Source organism: Zosterops lateralis (genome assembly GCF_965231275.1).
Source record: "Zosterops lateralis genome assembly, chromosome: 1".
Taxonomy (NCBI): domain Eukaryota; kingdom Metazoa; phylum Chordata; class Aves; order Passeriformes; family Zosteropidae; genus Zosterops; species Zosterops lateralis.
The window spans coordinates 119,123,944-119,143,917 of NC_139762.1; the positions used below are offsets into that span (position 1 = coordinate 119,123,944).

Consider the following 19,974-nt stretch of genomic DNA (forward strand, 5'->3'; position numbering starts at 1 on the left):
TACTTGTGGGGCACGTCATCTGGCTCAATTATACCAGGCTCTTTTGTATGACAAGTGCACTCTTTGGCTGTGTTGAAATATGAAATTCTAAAATAAAGTAAATCAGATGGTGAGAAATAAATGTAGGTAACTGTATATTATTAGAAGTTTGTGACTTAGCAGTGGGCACTCTTCTTACTGAAAAATATGTGGGAATTTTGTTTTGAAACTTCCACAGATTTGAAATTTATATAAAAATATTAATTTTAATTTTCTTTAATGTTTTGTTCAGCTATATTAGCAGCATTGAAGTGAAATACACATTTTTATTTTCTCAAAAGTAGATAATTTCTCCTACACTCATTAGTATATTTTTAAAATGCTACTGAAGTTTGTTGTTTCACCCTAACAGATGAAGTGTTGGAAACTTCTACCTGCTAAGAATATCCCTTAACCTGTAAAAAGCAATAAAAGTGGGTTAGCAAGCCTGCATTACACTTTCAAGTCACTGCAAGCTTTTTCCTTTCCTGGCGGTAACTGTTTGCAAAATTACAATGTAAAAACGTAATATAAGGTTATGATTCTCTCTACCTGCAATTACTTTAAATTATAGTTACTTTAAATTAGTCTAGCCTGAGGCACTGAGGATCCATCATTAGAATACACAGATTACATTTGAAAGGGGAGAAGATACCTGATTGATTAGTTAAGTGTGTTGGAAATCCAATAGATAATGATTAGATTAGACCTAGATAGGAACTACATTCTTCGTGTTCATTGTAAATCCTGTACTTTACAACCTAGATTAGGGGATTAACCTTTAAGAAGAAACGGTAAATCTTGCTTTTTCCTGACTTCTGTTGCACTGTAAATGTGTTTCCCATGGCTGCAGGCTCAATATTCCCACAGGAAACTGACCTGCAGATTTACGCGGTCGTGCCTGGTAGTCTGAGATTGCAGTGTTTGCCTTTAAATATGAGATAGAAGAGTAAAATGTGAGAAGAGCTTTAACATTGCTAAACTTAAAACAGTCATCTGTCAACAGCTTTTTCCACTGAAGTGCTTCACTGTATTAGTGAAAGTGAGAGTTGTTATTGTTGTTGTAGGGTGTTACAACCCTCTAGTCGTCAAGGCAATAAGATTTAAGGGAGAGATTTAAGACCTCTGAACTACTAGGTGGCTGGGTGTAGATGAACATCTCGCTCCGCTGACCTTTTATTATGTAGTTCCTATCTGTCTGCACAATCTTCATGCAGTTACTAATCTGAATGAAATTGCTGATTTTGTTGAGTCTCAAACCACACACTTGTTATGATTCACAGCATAGACCACATGAGAGTTCCAGCACTCCGTCCACCCTTTAACACAAACGTCAAAGATTCACAGAAGCCGTATGTGTAGCCCAGGAAACCCCTTTCACCTTCTTTTACCCTGGAGTTTCCATGTATGCAAAATGTTTTCAAATACAGCAGCAATGTCAGGTGGACACATCTCAATTTAAAGCATACACCTTATAGTGGTAGGTGTAAACCCTGAATCTGATATTTGTAGGGTCATGGATGGTTGAAGCCATCTCCAGCTGACATTATGCCACTGACAGTGATTTCTGGCACTACAGGCAGACTGGCAGGTTTTTGAAATTATGCTGAGGAGGTGCCCAGCTATTTGACCAATCTCCAAGGTCATACTGGAAATTACAAAACACTGGCAATATCAAAATCCCAACTCTGAATTATGGAAGTGTTTCTTTTGCCTTTTGCCTTTGCCTTTTTCTTATTGAAAGTCTGATTTTAAGGAAAGAGAGAACACTGGGATCATATCCCTGTAAAAAAAAGCTCATTAAAGCTGAAACTGTCAAGTTGACAGGTCAGAGGTAAGATACATCAGAAGATGCTTGAGATGAAGAAAGCTCATTTTCTTGTGGTGATTGATATCCAAGTATTTGTTTCTTTGGGAGGCTTTATCCATTTATTTATCAGAGAAGCCTATAAGAAAAAACTATTTCCAATATTATCTTTTGCATAAAGAAAACTACTCAACACTTGCAATGACAAGGCCTTCTGCTTCTTCTCCATGCATTTGATGTATTTTTGTACAATTTCCTTGCACTTGTCAGAGAATTTAAAAAATATCCTAAGTTGCAAAACATTTGTTTGTGGAATATATCTTAATTACATACAACTATGTCAATTTATGGAGGCAGGGAAATCTACTACAGAGATAAAATCTGTAGGATACTGGATAGTAAAGAGGAACACAACACAAATAAGTGCTGCATTAGAAGTTTATTGATGTGAGAACCCTGTGATACCTTCCAATTTCAATTCACTGGAATATTTATTACTAATATCTGAGGAAGAGAAGCCAGAATTCTCATTCTCATGTTTGCTGATGATACAAAACTGAGGATAGTGACTGATACACCTAAGGGTTGTGCTACCATAACAAGAGGTTTGGACTAGGTGATCTCCAGAATTCCTTTCCAATCCTAATGATTCTGTGATTCTTAAGTTCCACAATTACAGTCCACATTATTACTAGTATTATTTGTATTATTACCACTGTTTCCTTTATTGTCTGATCCATTTTTGTTTCAAAGGAAAGGCCACCAGGACAGTGGGCCTTAACCTATGGCTTTGGGTAATACAATGCCTCAATGTTCACGCTCAAAAGAAAACTCTAATGAAGAGAGGACAAAGTTGTTTGCCCTTTGTTACCCCTTGGTCATGAATGACTGATGTGGGTCATTGCACATGGTACTGGAGATGGACATATGTCCAGTATCATTACTCCCTATCCCCACATTTGATGTCAGATTTACAAACAGGAGATGTGTTCATGTAAGCCAGATTCCCATGCGGCGATATGTGGAAGCCACATTTGTAGAATATTAAATATTAATAAGTTCATATATCTTTAAAGCATATGACATATTCATGTGCATACTCAGTGCCTTGTTTCATAAACAAAGTGCATGACTCTTGGCAGGTTTTTATTGGCCAAACACAAAGTGGTATTTTAAGTGAACCGAGTGAAAATGTGGACACGAGAACAAAGTAGCAAATGCTCTTTTTTGAATACTGGCTGCCTTTTGTTGAGTTCCAAACGAAGCACTTTCAGTCAATGCCATGAAAAATCTTGAAAAGTTCTGGATCCAAATGAGTAACAAATCTACAGACTTGCAAAAGATGCTGTTTTGTCTTTTGCCTTTCTTCTAAGTCACTGAAAGATACTCTCTTAAGAGACTAGAAATAAAGTCCTCGTAGTTTTTTATGCCACACACAAGAAGCCTTTCTTTGCAGTGCTCTGCCAGTGTAATTCAAGTTTCATGGGTAAATAATTCTCCACAACAATAAGTCCCAATAATACTAGCTGCATAGAAACAATGAAAGATGCAAGTTTTCAGATTTTATTCCTTAAAAGGTGATTGCAAACTATGCATTTCCGGTCCTGTGGGGAAAAAAATAGTTTCTTTGGATTCTTCTTGTTTCATTTATTTACTAACTACAATTTGTTTATTATAGGTATCTTCTATAACAAAAAATATACTTTTCCATATAGAAGTTAGGTCAGCACTCGTTTATTTGGCTAGAAAAAAAAAGCATTTTGTAGTACCATCTTGATTTCTTAACACAAAAAAATTACAGTTTGTTTCCCCATGTAACTTTGAAAAGGTCTTTTTTAGAATTTCTCCTTAGAAATTTTAGAATTTTTGTCTGTTTCTCAAGACAAATTGCAGTATCTGCCTGGGCACTTATATGCCACCAGCCAGTATCCAACACAAACATTGCAGCCTTGTCTTCCCTATCAACCCTGTACTTTGACAGTTTTCTTCTCTTCATGTCCTTCTAGGACTGGGAGAAAAAAGTTAGAGTGGGAAGAGAAACTTTCATACTCTTATTTCTAGTAAAGACCTGCCTAAGGTGCCTCAAACATGCTAGAGGAAAGGGATTTTTTTAAAAATAACTAATAAGCACCAGACAGGTTGAAATTAAGAATACTTGTTAATGTCCATTTGGATTACTGTAAATTTTACTAGCACTGAGGTGTAATTGTCAGGAACTTGTAGTTTTGTACGGTGGGGGATTATTCAAACACATTGGTGCCAATGTTTGCTCAGTGCAGTCAGGGTGACTGCACTTTCTGGGTCAACATTGTCTGAAAAAGTTTGCCCTACAACTGAGGTAAGAAACTAAACATTGAGTCTCACTTCACATAGCCTTTCATGCTTTGTGATGTGACTCAAAGTTTCGCTAGTTAAAGATCAGACATCTAGAGACATTGCATTTCTGCTTTTGCACCAAGAGCATGTATCTGGTGTCTGTCAGGAGAAAGCTGACTTCTCCAGTAACCTGGGTCTTTGGGGCTCTTGTCAGCTTTTATGTGACTTAAGAAAACACACGGGGAAATGGAAGTATTTTTAAAAGTCCATCCAGACTAATTACAGACTTCCAGTTACTTATCTGAATGTTGTGTAATTACTGAAATAGCATTTGCTGTTCGATGGCGATCCCCTGTATTGACTTTGCAGTGCTGTAATGTTAGCGAAAGGCCAGAGTGTTGGTTGGTGCAGAGACAATGAAAAACAAGATTTCTCTGCCACAGACACTTGGATTTTCCTTTTAAAGACGTTCACACTCTTCTGGTGTAATTACAGCCTGCCACAGTGAGGAGCATGAAACTGTTTAGCTTGCGAAGCTTAAAATAAAAGGTGTATGTGGAAACAAGAACACGATCCTTTTTCTAGCAGTCCAGCACCAAGTCCCATCCCCTCCCTCTGCTGTGGCTTCTTCCCCCAAAATTTAGAGCGTCTCCCTATTAACGCATTTTTAGGTGAGTGACTGGGGGGGCCTTTTGTCTTTTGTGTTGCTCTCATTATTGCTGTTTATTAATCTGCTTGTGGCTCATGTTGCATGTCTGAAGTCTCAGGTGTGGGTGCACAGATCTCGTGATTTATGCTCCAGTCTAATTATATAAAGTGCACCCCAGTTCCCATGCAGTCTTCCCCTTGGGCAAACTTCTTGATTGTTCTTGGGCTTGGGTGTTTTTTTGAGGTTTTTTTTAATTGACCCATATCACTGTGCTTTTATCCACAGTCCCAGAATAAAACAAGAAAAAATGTATGTGGCAGGTCAATACCCTGGAGGGAACAGGCATGACTCCATAGTTTCTTTCCCACCCCCTTCCTTTTTGCCCCCAGATATTCCCTCCCTTCCCTTGTGCTGCAGACGGGTTTTGCAGAGCTTCAGTCAGTAATGCCAAAAATGTCAGAGTATAAGTGGCTGCCCCTTCCTCTCCAGACCAATCAGTCATTTTCAGTCACAGGTTTAAATGTGCTGCAGCAAAGCCAAGCCTCTGTGCTTGTAGCAGGTCTTACAAAAGCAAGGCTGTTTGACTGACAGGCACGGAGAGAGGGCTCTGATAAGGCACTGAGACAAGTCTGGAAGCGGAGTATCAAGGACTAGGCTGTGGCAGAGGTACTGTGCATTATGGATGAGGCGCTCAGCACTGTCGTTGATTGATTGAGGGATGGTTGTGCTCTTTCACAATGCTGGGTAAGATCATATGGACTGTCATTTAATATGAGCTTTCTTGTGAGTGGGAAGATGACTTTTCACACAGTGATCCCATGCAGATTGCAAATGACAGCCATGCTCTCCCCTCTGCTTTTTAAAGGTTTAGTCTCTCATGCAGGTGGGTTAACCTAAAACAGCTTTCGTGCTTGCCAAGTGTCATATGCTGGAATTAATGCTTGTTCTCAGAATCTCACTATAAATCTGACTATAAATATTGGAAAAGCACCTGTGTCGGATGATGTGATATGTCCTTTATCTCTAGCAACCAAGGTGCCATCCAAACCCTGCATAGGTATGGTATTAAATTAAGTAGATGAGCCATGGAGAATGCAATTTTTTTCTACTCTTTTCTTTCAGGACAGAGAAAGAAGCTGTAACAAACAGTTCTGGAGACTTTGAAGCACAGCCACAGTACTGAGGTCTCTGACTGACAAGGCTTCTGCTTTCTCCTTCTCACAGGGCTCCTCCTACAGATGTTCTGAGCACGTCTGCATCCCGGCAATTTTTCACTGTTCCCAGGTACTGAGTGTAGGGAACCAAGCTGCATAAAAAGAAGTGTGGGGTGTAGGAGAAGGAGGAATTCACCAGAAGTCATGTCTATGCAAAATGCAGGCATGACTTCAAGAAAAAATTATTTGAGAGAGCATAGTTCCAGAATGACCGAGTTTATTCTTAGAAAATGACAGAATAAAGCTCTCATTCAACAATATGGCTTATAATCATGTTAAATGGTATGTGTCAGGCTTGACTTCCCTAAGTGTCATCCTTTCAATGTATGACTGGAAGTTTATTTATTGCTTGAACAGAATTTCTTTTCCTTCCTACAGGTCTTGAAAACTAGAGTTCAGGAACTTCTGGATCAATCTTTTCATTGAAATACTGGAACTACTATGAAGCCTTCTTGGTGGGCAGTCATGTTGGCAGTGCTCAGTACTGAAATGCTGACAAGCCACTGTTCCACCATCAAGTCCCCAAGGTTCAGAGGCCGTGTGCAGCAGGAGCGAAAAAATATCAGACCAAATATCATCCTTGTACTTACAGATGATCAAGATGTGGAGCTAGGTGAGAAACAATTGTTATTTGCTATTACATTTTGTCATGTGTCTTTATTCCAAGCAGAAAGAACTTAAAATTCAGAGAAGTTGCTGGTCCTGGAATAGTATCAAAATGTGGGACAAGTTTGGAAAATGAATTAACAAATATTATCTAATAACATTCATCACATTTAATTACAGACTTTAGGAAATATATGCTTATCAAAATCTACCATGGGAGGCTTTAATCAGCACAAAAAAATGATTTAATAATGCATGCAAGGACATACATGTAAAAATTTGCATCAAAAACCTTTTCTCACTCTATGACTTTTTGTAGCATTTAAAAATTTGAGCCTTATGAGGCCAGCATTTCCCTCAGTACTGTATATGTGTCTCTATCTCCACATATTTGTTACAGGGATGTATGCCATCTGACATGCTTATCCACACAGACAAACTGGTCTAGTTACAGGATATAGTAATCTTAATATTTGTATGAATTACTGAAGTGTTTAAAATCCAGATGCTTTAAAAACTAGTCTGTATGTATAAAACCTGGTAGTTTTGCTTTCACAAGTGTACTAAATATCTGAACACATACCAGTCAGAAGTGATTTTCACATATTTTTCTTAGGGTGGAAAAAGTTAAAACACGTAGATGATGTTCCAGGAGGCCTTTGAATGTTTTCCATTAAGTAAGTTAGAAAGATATTAATGGTAGTTATGCATATAACTGATTTTTTGGTTCACTGCCCAAAATGAAAAATCAAGGAGAGAAAGAGGGTCATTTTAGGTTACCCCCAAGCAAATATTTTGGGTTGTGAGATCAAAAAGGTAAAAAAATGGCAAATTAAGTTGAAATGAAATCTTGCATTCTTAGCTTTTTTTTTAATGAGAGACATATTTTTAATAGAAGTAAGTGAGTTTCTAGACAAAATGCCATATGACACTGAAAAATAAAAGTGCTTCATTCCAGAAAACTTCATTTGTTCTAAAATCACATACTTTCAGATAGAAGATTGTAGACAAAATATGGTCTGTATCTAAAAGCAATTCTTTGGTTGCTAGCATTTTTTATTTGCCGTGATGCAATAATAATTTCATAGTCCTTCAGGGTTCTGAGAAGGTAATTAATAAACTATATTTCATAACTGATGGTTGGTGCTTTTATGCAACAGAGCTCCAAACACAGGCTTTTAGATCTGAGTGATTCTTTTTTTATTTTATTTTTCACTCTTTCAAACCTCTGCTCTGTTTAGCCATGCTGCATAATGAATGGCTGTTCCCAGCTCTATTTTTGGTCTACAGCTCTTACAATGGGAGTGCATTTCTTCTTGATAGAGTCGTTCTGAAAAATTTTGTTAAAAGGGTCAAGTCAAGTCTTCCTTTTTGTGGTCTGAAAGAGCCTACTCTCTCCAGGGCACTGGGGAAGGTAGGTCAGCAGACACACATCTCTGAACACAGGGTTACCAACTTGCTTTCTTCAGTCTTGCGAGAAGGTTTGCGAGTGGAGAAAAAGGAGGAAGGATGTGGCAAGTCACTTTGTTCATACTGTGGAGCTCTTTTCTTTGAAAGCTGCTCTGAATGTGCACAGGGCACTCTGGCTCCTATTAGCAGGCAGCTGAGCAATAGTCTGGGTGTGTGTGCATTCCCACTGCCTTGAATGAACACACAGGTTTTCCCTTTTCATAGATCATTTCACAGGAAACAGGATTCAGCCCCAAGATTTACTGTACTGCATTATTCACACTCCTGCTAATAAATCATTCTGCTTATTTGAAAAATAAAGCCAAACTGTTTTCCATGTGTGAATTTTCCTCTTGCTCTTCATTGATTCCTGAGAAAAGTCTTAAATTTCTCAAAGGTCAATGAGAAGTAACACTTTCTGCCACAAACAGAATAAAACTTAGGCATTGGTATCCAAAAATCACAGGACTGAAAGTCGCTCAATATGGATTATTTGCTATTGTATTCCCAGCACGAACATTTCTAAAAGCCATTCTAAATGAATTCTTTAACATAAAAGCATACAAAGTGCATTATAGACTTCAATCAGGAAGAATTTGTCTGCAGAGCTTATATAAGCATTGAATGAACATATTCATCTGACGGAGTGCAACTGATATATAGAGGAGTCATCCAAAGTAAAATTTCCAAGAGGCAGAGAGTTTGCATTTAGTTAGTGCTCAAGCCAGAGGAATATGCACATCTTCCTACTGATCTGCATATCCCCCTGAGTTTTGCATTTTGAGTGAGAAGAAATTCAGCAGAGTTGCTGTCTCATTTGTTTTATTAGATAAAACCAACAAATTGCCCCACAGCTCCAGCCACTTCTTATCTATGCAAGGAGGAAGGCTATTCTAGATCAGCTGGTGGATTGCAGCTTAAGCTGTATAAAGCAGCCTGGCCCACAGTTCTTGAAGAAATTCAGCAAATGCTTGGGCTCAAAAGGTATTTTACTTCTTAAATTTTGCCACTTTTCACTGTTTCCCCTACCAAGATCCTGAGGGCAGAGGACTCACTGCCCAGTAAAGTGGCATATTGCTCAAGGCAAAGCACCAGAACCCAGAACCCAGAACTTCTCCCCTCCTGCAGACAACATGCTGTGGCTGTTCAGGGCAGTGGGTACTCCCACTGGGGTCAGGCCTGTATCCTCTTCAATCCAACATTTTGTTTGCTTTTTGGTCTCTTCCCCCGTCCTTCCAAGTCTCTATTATTTGCACAGATCAGTACCTCAGAATATGAGACCCCAGTCATTCTTATTGTCCTCACTGTCAAAAATATCTTGCATAATGTCAGAAAGGAGTAAAAACTAATGAGTATGTTGGTATTTTTGACCAGTGTTTTTGACCCCTTTTTTACAGCCTAATGCATCACTCAGTGAAATCTATATAAACCAGCTACTGAACAGAGCACTGGGTAAAGAGATCACAGCATCATCTAGATATATCCCATCAGGCATAATTTGCCTGGTGTGCTTTCCATCTTCCCTAGAACTAAAGCGCTAAAAACAAGCTGAAAAAATGGGGATATGTGCTGAGATCTGAAAAAGTCCATTACCTTCCTGGGGCCTTGCATGCAACCCCTATAAAGACAGGGTAGCTCCTAGATATCCCTTTGCAGAGATGCCCACCCGTGGCGAAAATCCATAGCAACCTTAAAGGCTTGATACCTTGGTTCCTAAATATATTTTTTGAGATATGAGAATAGACTGAGAAGTGGCACTGAATTTCTTGTCTGACAAAACTCACTAACTTCTGTGTCCAAAGTGGCCATTCTCAGTTATCTGGTTCCCCTCAGGTGCTCCCCAATCGATCATGTAGAGCGCGAGTGTCCTGCTGACAGACAGCGCCTGAGTACATGTGCCCTCAAGACTGTGGGCCAGATGGTAAAATACACAAGCTGTGAGGAGAGCCACAGACAGCAAAGGATTATAACTTATATCAGCAAGTTTTATCTCCTGCTTGTGTTTTGTTTTCCAAATGAGGAAGTCTCACCTGCTTTGAAGTGCCTGTTCCAGAATTTCCAGAGGGGTTTAATCTATTATCAGTGTCAGTAAGTGCATACCTGGAGGGAAAACTTAGTCATAAACAGCAGGTTTGTAAGAGCAGAGGGCTGACCAGCTGGAGGAATGAGGAAGCACTCTAACAGCTACTCATTTATAATACATGGAGGCAGGAAAGTGCAGATCAGCTCTGCTGCAGTTATTTGCATTAGGGTACCTGAATAGCCCACTTTCTAGCAGAGCACCTCAAAGCACTTTACAGCTGAGTTCTCAGGAATAAACTGTGACTTTTCAAAAATGGAAGAGCTCCGGTGAAAACAAAACAAAGCGAAACAAAAACTAAAAAGTCAGCCTGGGGTCTGAGATAAAGGCTTGTGAAACAAGGATGATCTCTCATTTGCCTTTTACTTAACAATTCAATGAAATGCTCCTGCTCATGCAAATGGAGACCTTTTGTGTTCCAGGACCTCTCAGTTACTCTTCTACTTTTCTATATCCCTAAGCACATGGGGTTCAGCATAAATGCAGATGTTCTGCATTTAGAAAATAAAGGGCTATGAAAGGAAAAGAGTCCAAAGTGATGGTGACTTTCATACACAGTATTAAATGTATCCTTAAGGACAGAGACCCCGGCATTTTAAATGAAATGCTGAAGATCCTACTGCCTCATACCTTTTTTTAACAATTTTTTTTACACAAAAGCGTTCATATTCAGCACTGACTCGTTAGTCTAACACCAAAACAGCACATGCTTAACTTTAACTAGTAAGACAATTTGTAAGATTTTACTGCTAACACTTAGAGTTGAGACTCCTTGAGAGTTTTATGGTTTTATAGGCAGGTTTGCAATTGCTTTAGATTTTTTTTTAAATTTGATTTTCAAGCAACACAAGCAAAACCATCAAGAAAAGTTCTTGTTGTATCAGAGGAATCAACAGATATAAATGTAAAGGACAGTCAACTGTGCAAAAAACCAAAGAAAAAAAAAAAAGAGAAAATTAAATTCCGAAAACCGTTTTTTACCGTGAACATTGTGCAAGTACTACAATTCACAAACTTGTTTCCTGGGCGCCTACTGACATATCCACAGTTCACTCCCACCCTTCAATCTCTGCTCTGTGGGATAATATAAAGAACAAACTTGGACAGCTCTCAGCAAACACTGACAGACTCTATCCAGGGCCACTCAGCCTTTCTGCAATCAGAAATCTGCAAGCCCTGCCTCTCTCTCCTTGCAGTTCATGAAGGTGCTTTGAATGATGCAAAAAATGTCTTTGTTCTTTAAACAGTAGCAGGGCAATTTCTTGAGAAAGGTGCTGCATTTTGCCTATATTTTTGCACACATTTTTAGCCCCAAAAGCTGATTTTGAGCACAGTGCCTTAGTGTCAGAACCAGACATGCTGATCTTATGTCCACAGAAACTTTCCTTTAGAAGAATTGTTAATGAATTCTCTCCTTCCTTCCTCTCTCTCTCACTCGCTCCTTTAGTCCATTCCTCTCTCTATTTTTCTCTTTCTTCTGTCATCTGATAAAATGGAAAGAGTATCAACATTTTCATTGGTCATCTCAGCATTCTATTTATTTTACTGGCATATTGACTAATAATTCAGTCTGTGTAGCATACTGCTTTTATGCAGCTGCATTTGAAGAACTACTGACCTATAAATTTGATACAGCTTTGACACTATTTCTAGATTAGTCCCTATTTTGAAGTCCATATTTTGTTTTGAAATCTGAGGGGGGAAAAAACCCAAAATTCTGTCTTTCTGGAATCCTTAAAAATATTTTTGTTGATACAATAAAAATGTGATCTTTTGTCCTAAAATTACCAAAGCTAAGAGTGAAGCACACTGGTGTTCAGACACAAACTAATCACTGATTTTTCACTTTTAATAGCATAATAACAGCCAATGTATTCAAACTACCTTTTACAGAACAGTGATGATCCATACCTCTCATTGCAGGGTCCTTGCAAGTGATGAATAAAACCAGGAGGATTATGGAGAATGGAGGGGCCTCTTTCATCAATGCCTTTGTAACTACCCCGATGTGCTGCCCATCTCGCTCCTCGATGCTGACTGGGAAGTATGTGCACAACCACAACATTTACACCAACAACGAAAACTGCTCTTCTCCCTCATGGCAGGCAACTCATGAGCCTCGTACCTTTGCTGTGTATCTCAATAACACTGGCTACAGAACAGGTAAGAGGCAAAGCAAAGTTTTTGGTTTAAAGTGAAGATGACATATTCAGCAGTTGCTCTTAAAACACTGCCTGAAATAAGCTGTTCTTGGCTGTGATAGAGTTCATTTCCTTCCTAGTAGATGCTGCAGTGTTGTGTTTTGGATTTAGCATGAGAATAATCTTGATAATACAACAAAAAGTTTTTCGTATTTGCTAAGTAGCACATATACTAAGTCAAAACTATTCAGTGTCTCATGCTCTGGCAGCAAGAAGGCTGGAGGGGCACAAGAAATTGAGAAGGGACACAGTTGGGACAGCTGATCTAACCCAGCAAATGGGCTATCCCATACCACAGGGCATCATGCTCAGTACATAAACTGAGGGAAAGCTGGACAGAGGGTGCTGCTTGGAAACTGGTTGGATATTGCTAAATGGGTGGTGAACAGTTCTATTGTGCATTACTTGGGGGTTTGGGAGTTTTTTGTGGGGTTAATTTCTCTCTTTTTGTTGTCTCCCATAATTATTTATTATTGTTGTTGTTATTATTATTATTGTTGCATTTTATTTAAATTCTTAAACTATTCTTATCTCAATGCATGAATTTTACCTTCTTTCCTATTCTCCTCTCCATCCCACTGTGGCAGGGGGTGGGGAGTGAGAGAATAACTGAGTGGTACTTAGCTGCTGACTGGGATTAAACCACAACAGGAACAACTGTTGTCCCAAACTGGCTGTGAATATTATGGAGAGGGAGGGCAGTACTGCCGGCTGGTCCACATCTGCAGTAACAGCCAGGTAAAGAAACCCACTGGTAGTGAAGCAGCATATTTTCACATTTGGATGTCCCAGGTGGGAAATAAGCTGTTGGGCAGTTACACCTACAGTGAAAGAGGTGCATTTTAGTGGCATTGTGGGTCTGAACTGGCAGTTCTAGACGTGATTATGGTCAGTATTACATCCTTCTTGTGGACAGCTGCTAGCAGTTGTGGAAGAAGATGTCAGGGCCAGGCTGGGAACTGGTGCCAAAGACCTCACAGGAGTGCAAGGACTGTCATGGGAGCAAAACAAGGTGAATGGTATAATTTAAGCTTTGCCATGGGGTGATATTTCATTTGCATTTTCTGAAAAGGAGTAGAAACATGCCTTTAAGAAGGATTGTTCTACTGAGGACCAGTAAGATTTGATAGTTTTCTTGTAAATTCCTGGTGGTTTTCCGTAGTCGGGAGATCCCTTTCCTGTCTACAAAGAACTCTTCTTATTCCTCTCATCTGTGCTTCAGCTTGATGTAAAACTCAATTCATTTCTGCATCACCTATCCCCAAAGATTGAATCTGTAGACACATTAGGCTCCAGCCTGACTTCCCCTTCTCAAGGTACCGGAGTTGTGCGAGGTCGTCAGAGTGCAAATTGCCCAGAAGTGTCGTTCAGCTACAAAGACTCCCCTTTACACAGCAAGGAGGCACAGATCTCCTGCCAGCTGCCTTCCTTACAATGTAACTGGCAGCAAAGAAACTTGTTTCTATCCGCAGTTTAGGCACAAGAAGGGATTGCTTTCAAAACATAGAGCTGGCAAATGTCTCCATGCTGTCTGCTAATCCTAAATCTCTTAAAGCTGCTGCATCCAGTGCCTCAAGTTTATCTGCCTCTGTGCTGTCTTTTTTTTTTTTTTTACCACACAGACAGTTCACTCCTTTTTCTTTTGTCACTCTGCATCGCTAGTCCTGGAGAACTTCTGCTTCCTGTGTTAAAAACAAAACCAGATGAATCTTTAACTTTTTTGGACCTGGTGTTGGCTCTGATACACAAGCTGAATAGTGCCCCAGTCTCTATTAATCTGGTCTCAGTGAAGTTGCCATCTGAGTACAGCAGTGCTAAGCCTGAGTAGGGCTCAGCATCAAGGCTTTGGAGGAGAAAAGGAAGGAGGAGCAAATTGACCATCCCTGTTAGAAAAGGTGCTGAATTTGACCTAAAATATAAGTTTTATCTCATGACTTACATATCAAAAATCCTTTCTGCTTGATGTATAGCTGCCTCATGTGAGACCTGGCTTTAGTATTCTTTAAAATTTAGTATCTTATTGGTTTGTCATCTATGCTTTGCACAGCTCAGTGCTTCACACATGAACTCACAGCTCTGTCACTAGCCCTTTCTGCCCCTCTGAGGGCAAACACTGCTTTGAGCATATCTTCTGCACTGCCTTATATTATGAAGGCATGTGGAGATGCTTACTAAATGCAGACTTGACCCTATTACATAGAAAGGAAAAAGGGGTCAAAAGGAAAGGAACAGGAAAAAAGTACTTTTTCAAAAGCAGGCAGAGAGAACATCAGTCCTAAAACTGTCAGGATAGGTGAGTTTTAACAAAGGGCAGAAAAGAGTAGAAGAAAATGGAAATAAATGGAAACACCTGCATGAATCTCCAATTCTGACTGCGGTACATTGTTCAATACTGGCTGCAAAGATTTATCTTTTTACTCCTTGTAAGATGAGCCTACCTTCTAATTAAGCCACAATTATTTTTTGGAGGTGGTAGCTTAATTAACAGCAGATCTTATAATACATTTTTCAAGGATAGTGTTGCCTTATTAAAAAGTCACTAAAAGTCTGCTAGCCAAGTAATAATCTACACTTCACAGCTAGAAAGTTTAGTAAAATTATAATGACTCAAAAATACCTGGGAGTCAAGAATAATTGGGAGTAAAAATGAGAAAACTGTGGAGAGAGGTTGCAGATGTTATAGATACTTATTCTGTGCATTTCTACATATTTTGACAGTAAATCAGTAACCTCCTCAAAGGGAAACTGAGACACAGAAAGAGAAGTGAATAACTCAGGCCAGTCACAGTTTGGTGACAGTCTTGATAAGGCATCTGACCAGAGAGCTCCAGTCTGGATGAAACAATGTACAATACCTCCAACCTGGTACTCTGTAATAATGAGAATTTATGCATTTTTTACATGGGATCAAATTAATATATGTCAATGGAAATATAGGGGCTGGAGAGTGTTTCTATAATGTCCTCACTTCTGCTCGCTCCAAATAGTTTTCAGTATCTATAAAGAATCCATTGTCCAAGCCTGCAGCAGCCTTTACTAAGGCCTCTCTATTGCAACTGATCACATGCGGGCAGACTGTTATGAGGTGAGTTCTGCTGAAGCCACGAGGACTCCACACAAGCACAGCAGGCCCTTTAAAGTGAGGTCTGAAACGTGCTCTAATAAACTGTGGTTATAATTAGAGCCCACTGGGGAAACCTGGCAAAGGACAGAATGGTTTTTTCTTGCCTTTTTCCATTTTATTCTTCTACTCTGATGTGACCTAAGGGCAACTCTGCATTTCATGGAAACATATCTTTGTGAAGATTGTGTGTCAGTGCCAAATCATAGGCAGACACTGTGCTGGACATTAGCAGGGCAGGCAGCATTCTGAAACAATACTGGGCATTAGCAGGGCAGGCCATATTCAGAAATAACACTACCAATCAAAATGACTTTTACTTCTAACTATAATTTTCCAAAACCATTAAGGAGGTTTCAATGTTTGCAGTTTCCCTTATTCACCAGATATATGTTAATGCAGCAATGAACCAACTGCACAACTTCTTGATTGTCCACAAAACTGGTAATATTAAATTTGAATTTGTAGGACATAGCAAGGAAGGCACACAGTAAAGAGGTAGAAAGAGAAAACAAAGCAGCTCTGGGGAGTTTCAGTAATGACATTTGTTTTAATTACATAAGATCCAGGCACTCACACTAGAGAGAGAAAAGGATTCTTTGCTTTCAAATTTTTTGGAAATTGTAAGAAAAGCTTTGAAAAGTTTTGTTTCATCTCGTAGTTTTTAATGTAAAAATAATGTGTTTCTTCAGCTGAACTTCCTTCAGAAGTTTAATTCATAAATTTATTAACTGCAGGAGTTAGAGATTTTGTATTGTGCTGTCCAAAGTGCTGGCTGGTCATTTGCTGTTCTTTCAGTCTGATAATTTCTTTATCTTCTACTGCACTGTCCCAGTCCTACAGCATGTAGTCTTGCCTCTCAGATGTGCCCTTTGCTGTTACTAGTTCCCTTTGTCATTCACCTACACAAACACAAAGGAAAACCCCAGAAGTGCAACCTTGGCTTCATTAGTAGGAAACGGGGATTGTGCTACATCCTAATAATTGAGCAGCAGCCAAGCATAATCTTGGTAATTTTAGAAGACAAATCATCACATGAGAACAGCCAACATTCAGAGAATATAAATAAAATAAAAAAATATTTTTAAGTAGTGGGTCTGCAGGATTTTATATTTTTACCAGCTGAAGTTTCATCCCTTTGCAAATATAAAAAGAAGTAGAAGTTTAAAATTCTTACCCCGACTTAACACACCTACACACTCTAAACCCTCTCTGCTTAATGTTACTTTGTAGAATTACTACTCTCTAATCCTCTCTCCCCTTAGCCCTTCACAGCCAGTGTAAATGTGCAGGAGGGAGCAGGACTCTGCCTTGGCTCAGCAGCTGCTGACAGTCTCACAGCACCAAGCCAAACACAGAACCAGGCTCTCCTTTCATGGAATCCCACCTGAACGGGGATCACCAAATTAGGCAATCATCTGCTTGCAATTTTTGGAATTGTCTCTGGGAAGATGTATTTCCCAGTATTTTATTTCTTGCTCGGATGTATCAACAGATTAGAATAACATTCAAGATTCATGCATGCAAGTGTTCTGGTGTCATTTGTGGGACACAAATGGTGACATGAAAAGTTAAGCAGCTCAAATGTTAATTCCTAAACAGCTTCATCTGTAAAACTCCAAACTTAAGAAGTGACACCAAGATGACCCCATCTGGCATATTTTGACATTAGCCACAGACTTCTGTGCAATGATGAACAGCAGTGGTCACTTGGTTGACAACTGGCTAATGTGCTCAGCAGCACATGTCAGTGTGTCCATTGACATCTGTCACTTATGGGTACATTTCTTAGTGTAATGAACAAAGAACTAATGAAGCACTGAGATGACAGGAAGCTGAAAGCTAAGCAGTATTTAAACTGTGCAGCACTGCCTTCTGACACACAGGGACATGTTAATCTTTCACAGAGAGAGCAAAAGCTATGCCTCCTGAAGGTGTGGGCAGACAGTAAGTTTCTTCTGGAGGCAAAGCCAGTGTGTTTCCTGTTCACAGCCTTGCAGTACGAGTCACTGCCAGCACTTGCTATTTTTAATCTGCATCATTTCAGTGACCTAATTTGTATCCTGCCTCATGCACCCTTTCAGAGCAGAGAGGTGGCACGATATGATACAGGGGTGGGAAAGAGTGAGCAGAGAATAAGTCCTGGTTTTCAGATTATTTCTGAAGTGAAAATAAGGAGAGAGAGAACTCTGAGTTTTCAGATTCTTTCTTAATTGGTATGAAATATTCTGAGAAACATCAAACATAATTTAATCTGTAAATATTTTAAATAATTAAAAATATGTCTCACTTTTCAGAATATTTTGTACTTTCTGTCTATGGAAATATGTATAAGTGAAAGTGAAACATGATGAATGTATGCACATAGTCCACAGAAAGTGAAATGTAGAAAAGGAAAAAGACCAAAAGGATAACATGCAGGATTTTCTAGTTCTATTGTATCATGTGAAGTGAAACTTTTTGGTTTCTGTCCAGGACCTCATCAAAACCACAGTATATCTGCCTACTTATCCTTAAAGCAGAATTCTGTGCTATTAAATATCACACAAAAAACCATACACTAAAGGACTTTTAGCAATTTTATGTATTTAAGTGCTTAATTTAGGAAAATCTGGGCAGAACATTTTCTGTGCAACCATTATATCTCTTGTTCACATGGCCAAATTATAGTTTTTGACTACTTAACAGCATACCACTTTATGGAGGGTGAAATTCCCTCCATTCAAAAAGATAGACTAGTTCCATCAAAAGACACAGTGGAAATCCACATCAGCAAGGTTGAGGGGTCTCATATCCCATCTGCCGCATTCCAGTGTTCACTTGCTGAGAAACTAAGCAAAATGGGGTTTTATCACATACATGGGGCTGGGCTGGCTGCTATAGGTTTTCAGATGTCTTATGAAAGGCAGGAACCAGTGAGACTCAGGAGTCCTTTCAGACATTGTTGGGTCCCTCAACTGTGACCAAAAGCACTTCTGACTCCCTCCATCCTACCCCATTAGGCAGTGCAGTGTCCACTCCTCAGTTTTCTGGCCCTGCAAGACATCACTTTGGCCTCTGCTCTGAGCCTTGTCTCTCTGCTTGTCTGTCCTCAGGTCATTTCCTCCCTCCCTCCTTCTTTCCCTACCTCCTCTCTCAGGTCCAGTCAGTTCTTGACAGACATGTCCTGTTCCCTCTGCTTACCATTAACGATCTCCTTTTCCAGCCTGATCAGCAAATCTGCTTCTCCCGCCTGCCTTGTCAATCATCTTCTTTCTCCTTTCTGCACTCATTGTCCCATTTCTTGGTTGACATTGCCAGTCCTGGGCCCCAAAGCCCCCACTGCTTCTTCCCCCCACCTCAGCTCCTTTGCAGGATTTCCTGCCATTCCTCAGACTGTTTGTCCTTATCAGGTCACCTCCTGCCCTCTGCATTTCAATCAGCTTTCTCTCACCTGCTGACACCACTCAGAGGTGGACAAAGAATAAATGTCCTTAGGTGTCCAGATCTCCAGTACATGCAAATTGCAGGGTTTTATTCAAAGGATTCTAATAGCTGCCTCCTTGACAGAGAGTCCATCATGCCTTTCAGAGCTCCTGCATTCAGAGCTTACTTCCATGCAGAGCATGCAAGTGCTATCAAATGAAATCTCACATAATTTTTTTCAGATGTTGAGTGTAATTCCTTTTCCATTACTGCGGTTCTCGAAGATGGCTACTGTTTGGGCTAAAAAGTTTCAAAAAATTCAGCCTGAGGCAGACATCCAGTGTGGAAAATTTAAGTCCAAATATAAGAGAGTTATAAGCAGCTGAAAACAGGGTCTTATAATGAGAAGTGTCAGACAACATAGCATTGGAAAGTGCTACCAGCTTGGCCCATAATACAGGCTTTGTTAAAGACATCACCCAGACTAACAATTGCTATATCAAGTTATAGGCTAATGCCTTTTGCAACTGCTGAGTTATAAAATCCTTAATGATCTTTTTGGTTGCAATGGTAAATCTGGCAGTAACTGGGAAAGACCCACAAAGCTGGAGAAAAAGTAGAAAACCTGAGATTTTCTACTGCTTTTAGTTACAAGACTAGGAACCGTGAAATCTGAATTATATTCCTGGCAATTCCACAGGCTTCCTGCATGACTTCGGTCTAGCTGGAGGTTAACCTCTTGGTGCCTCAGTTTCCTCACCATATTTTTTGGGACAATGCTTATTTCATTTCCTAGGTAGTGCTGGCATACTGAGCTGGCTTTCTGTGCTTCAGTGACGTGATACACTAATCCTCTGCAATTTTTCAACAGAAGGGAAAAATCAAACTTCTAGGGTTTGAATCTGTGGCTTGCATAATGGAAAGAAAGCAAGGAGAAATTTACTGGAATGATTCGGAAGTTTAGTTCCGTCCACAGAAGCATAGAATCACTGTATTTGTGTCCTTAAATGTCGTATAAACAGTGCCCTGCAACTCCTGTAAATGGTTTCCTGACTTTGTTAAAGGAAGTGGGCTGTCTACTTAAAGCTCTTGTCTGGGTCACGGTGAC

General features: G+C 39.6%; 1 protein-coding gene across 15 annotated transcripts in view; it reads left to right on the top strand.

Moving 5' to 3' along the window:
- The window catches only part of SULF1 (sulfatase 1), a 237,738-nt gene that overhangs the window by 167,293 nt on the left and 50,471 nt on the right, over positions 1-19,974 (top strand). For 14 of the 15 annotated variants that reach the window (XM_083885292.1, XM_083885282.1, XM_083885298.1 and 11 more), the window contains 3 exons: positions 6,015-6,074; positions 6,383-6,617; positions 12,063-12,302. In XM_083885292.1, coding sequence (XP_083741418.1) covers positions 6,446-6,617; positions 12,063-12,302 — 412 coding nt within the window. In that variant the 5' untranslated portion in view covers positions 6,015-6,074; positions 6,383-6,445. The remainder of the gene's footprint in view (positions 1-6,014; positions 6,075-6,382; positions 6,618-12,062; positions 12,303-19,974) is intronic. The other variant, XM_083885293.1, reaches the window with a different exon arrangement.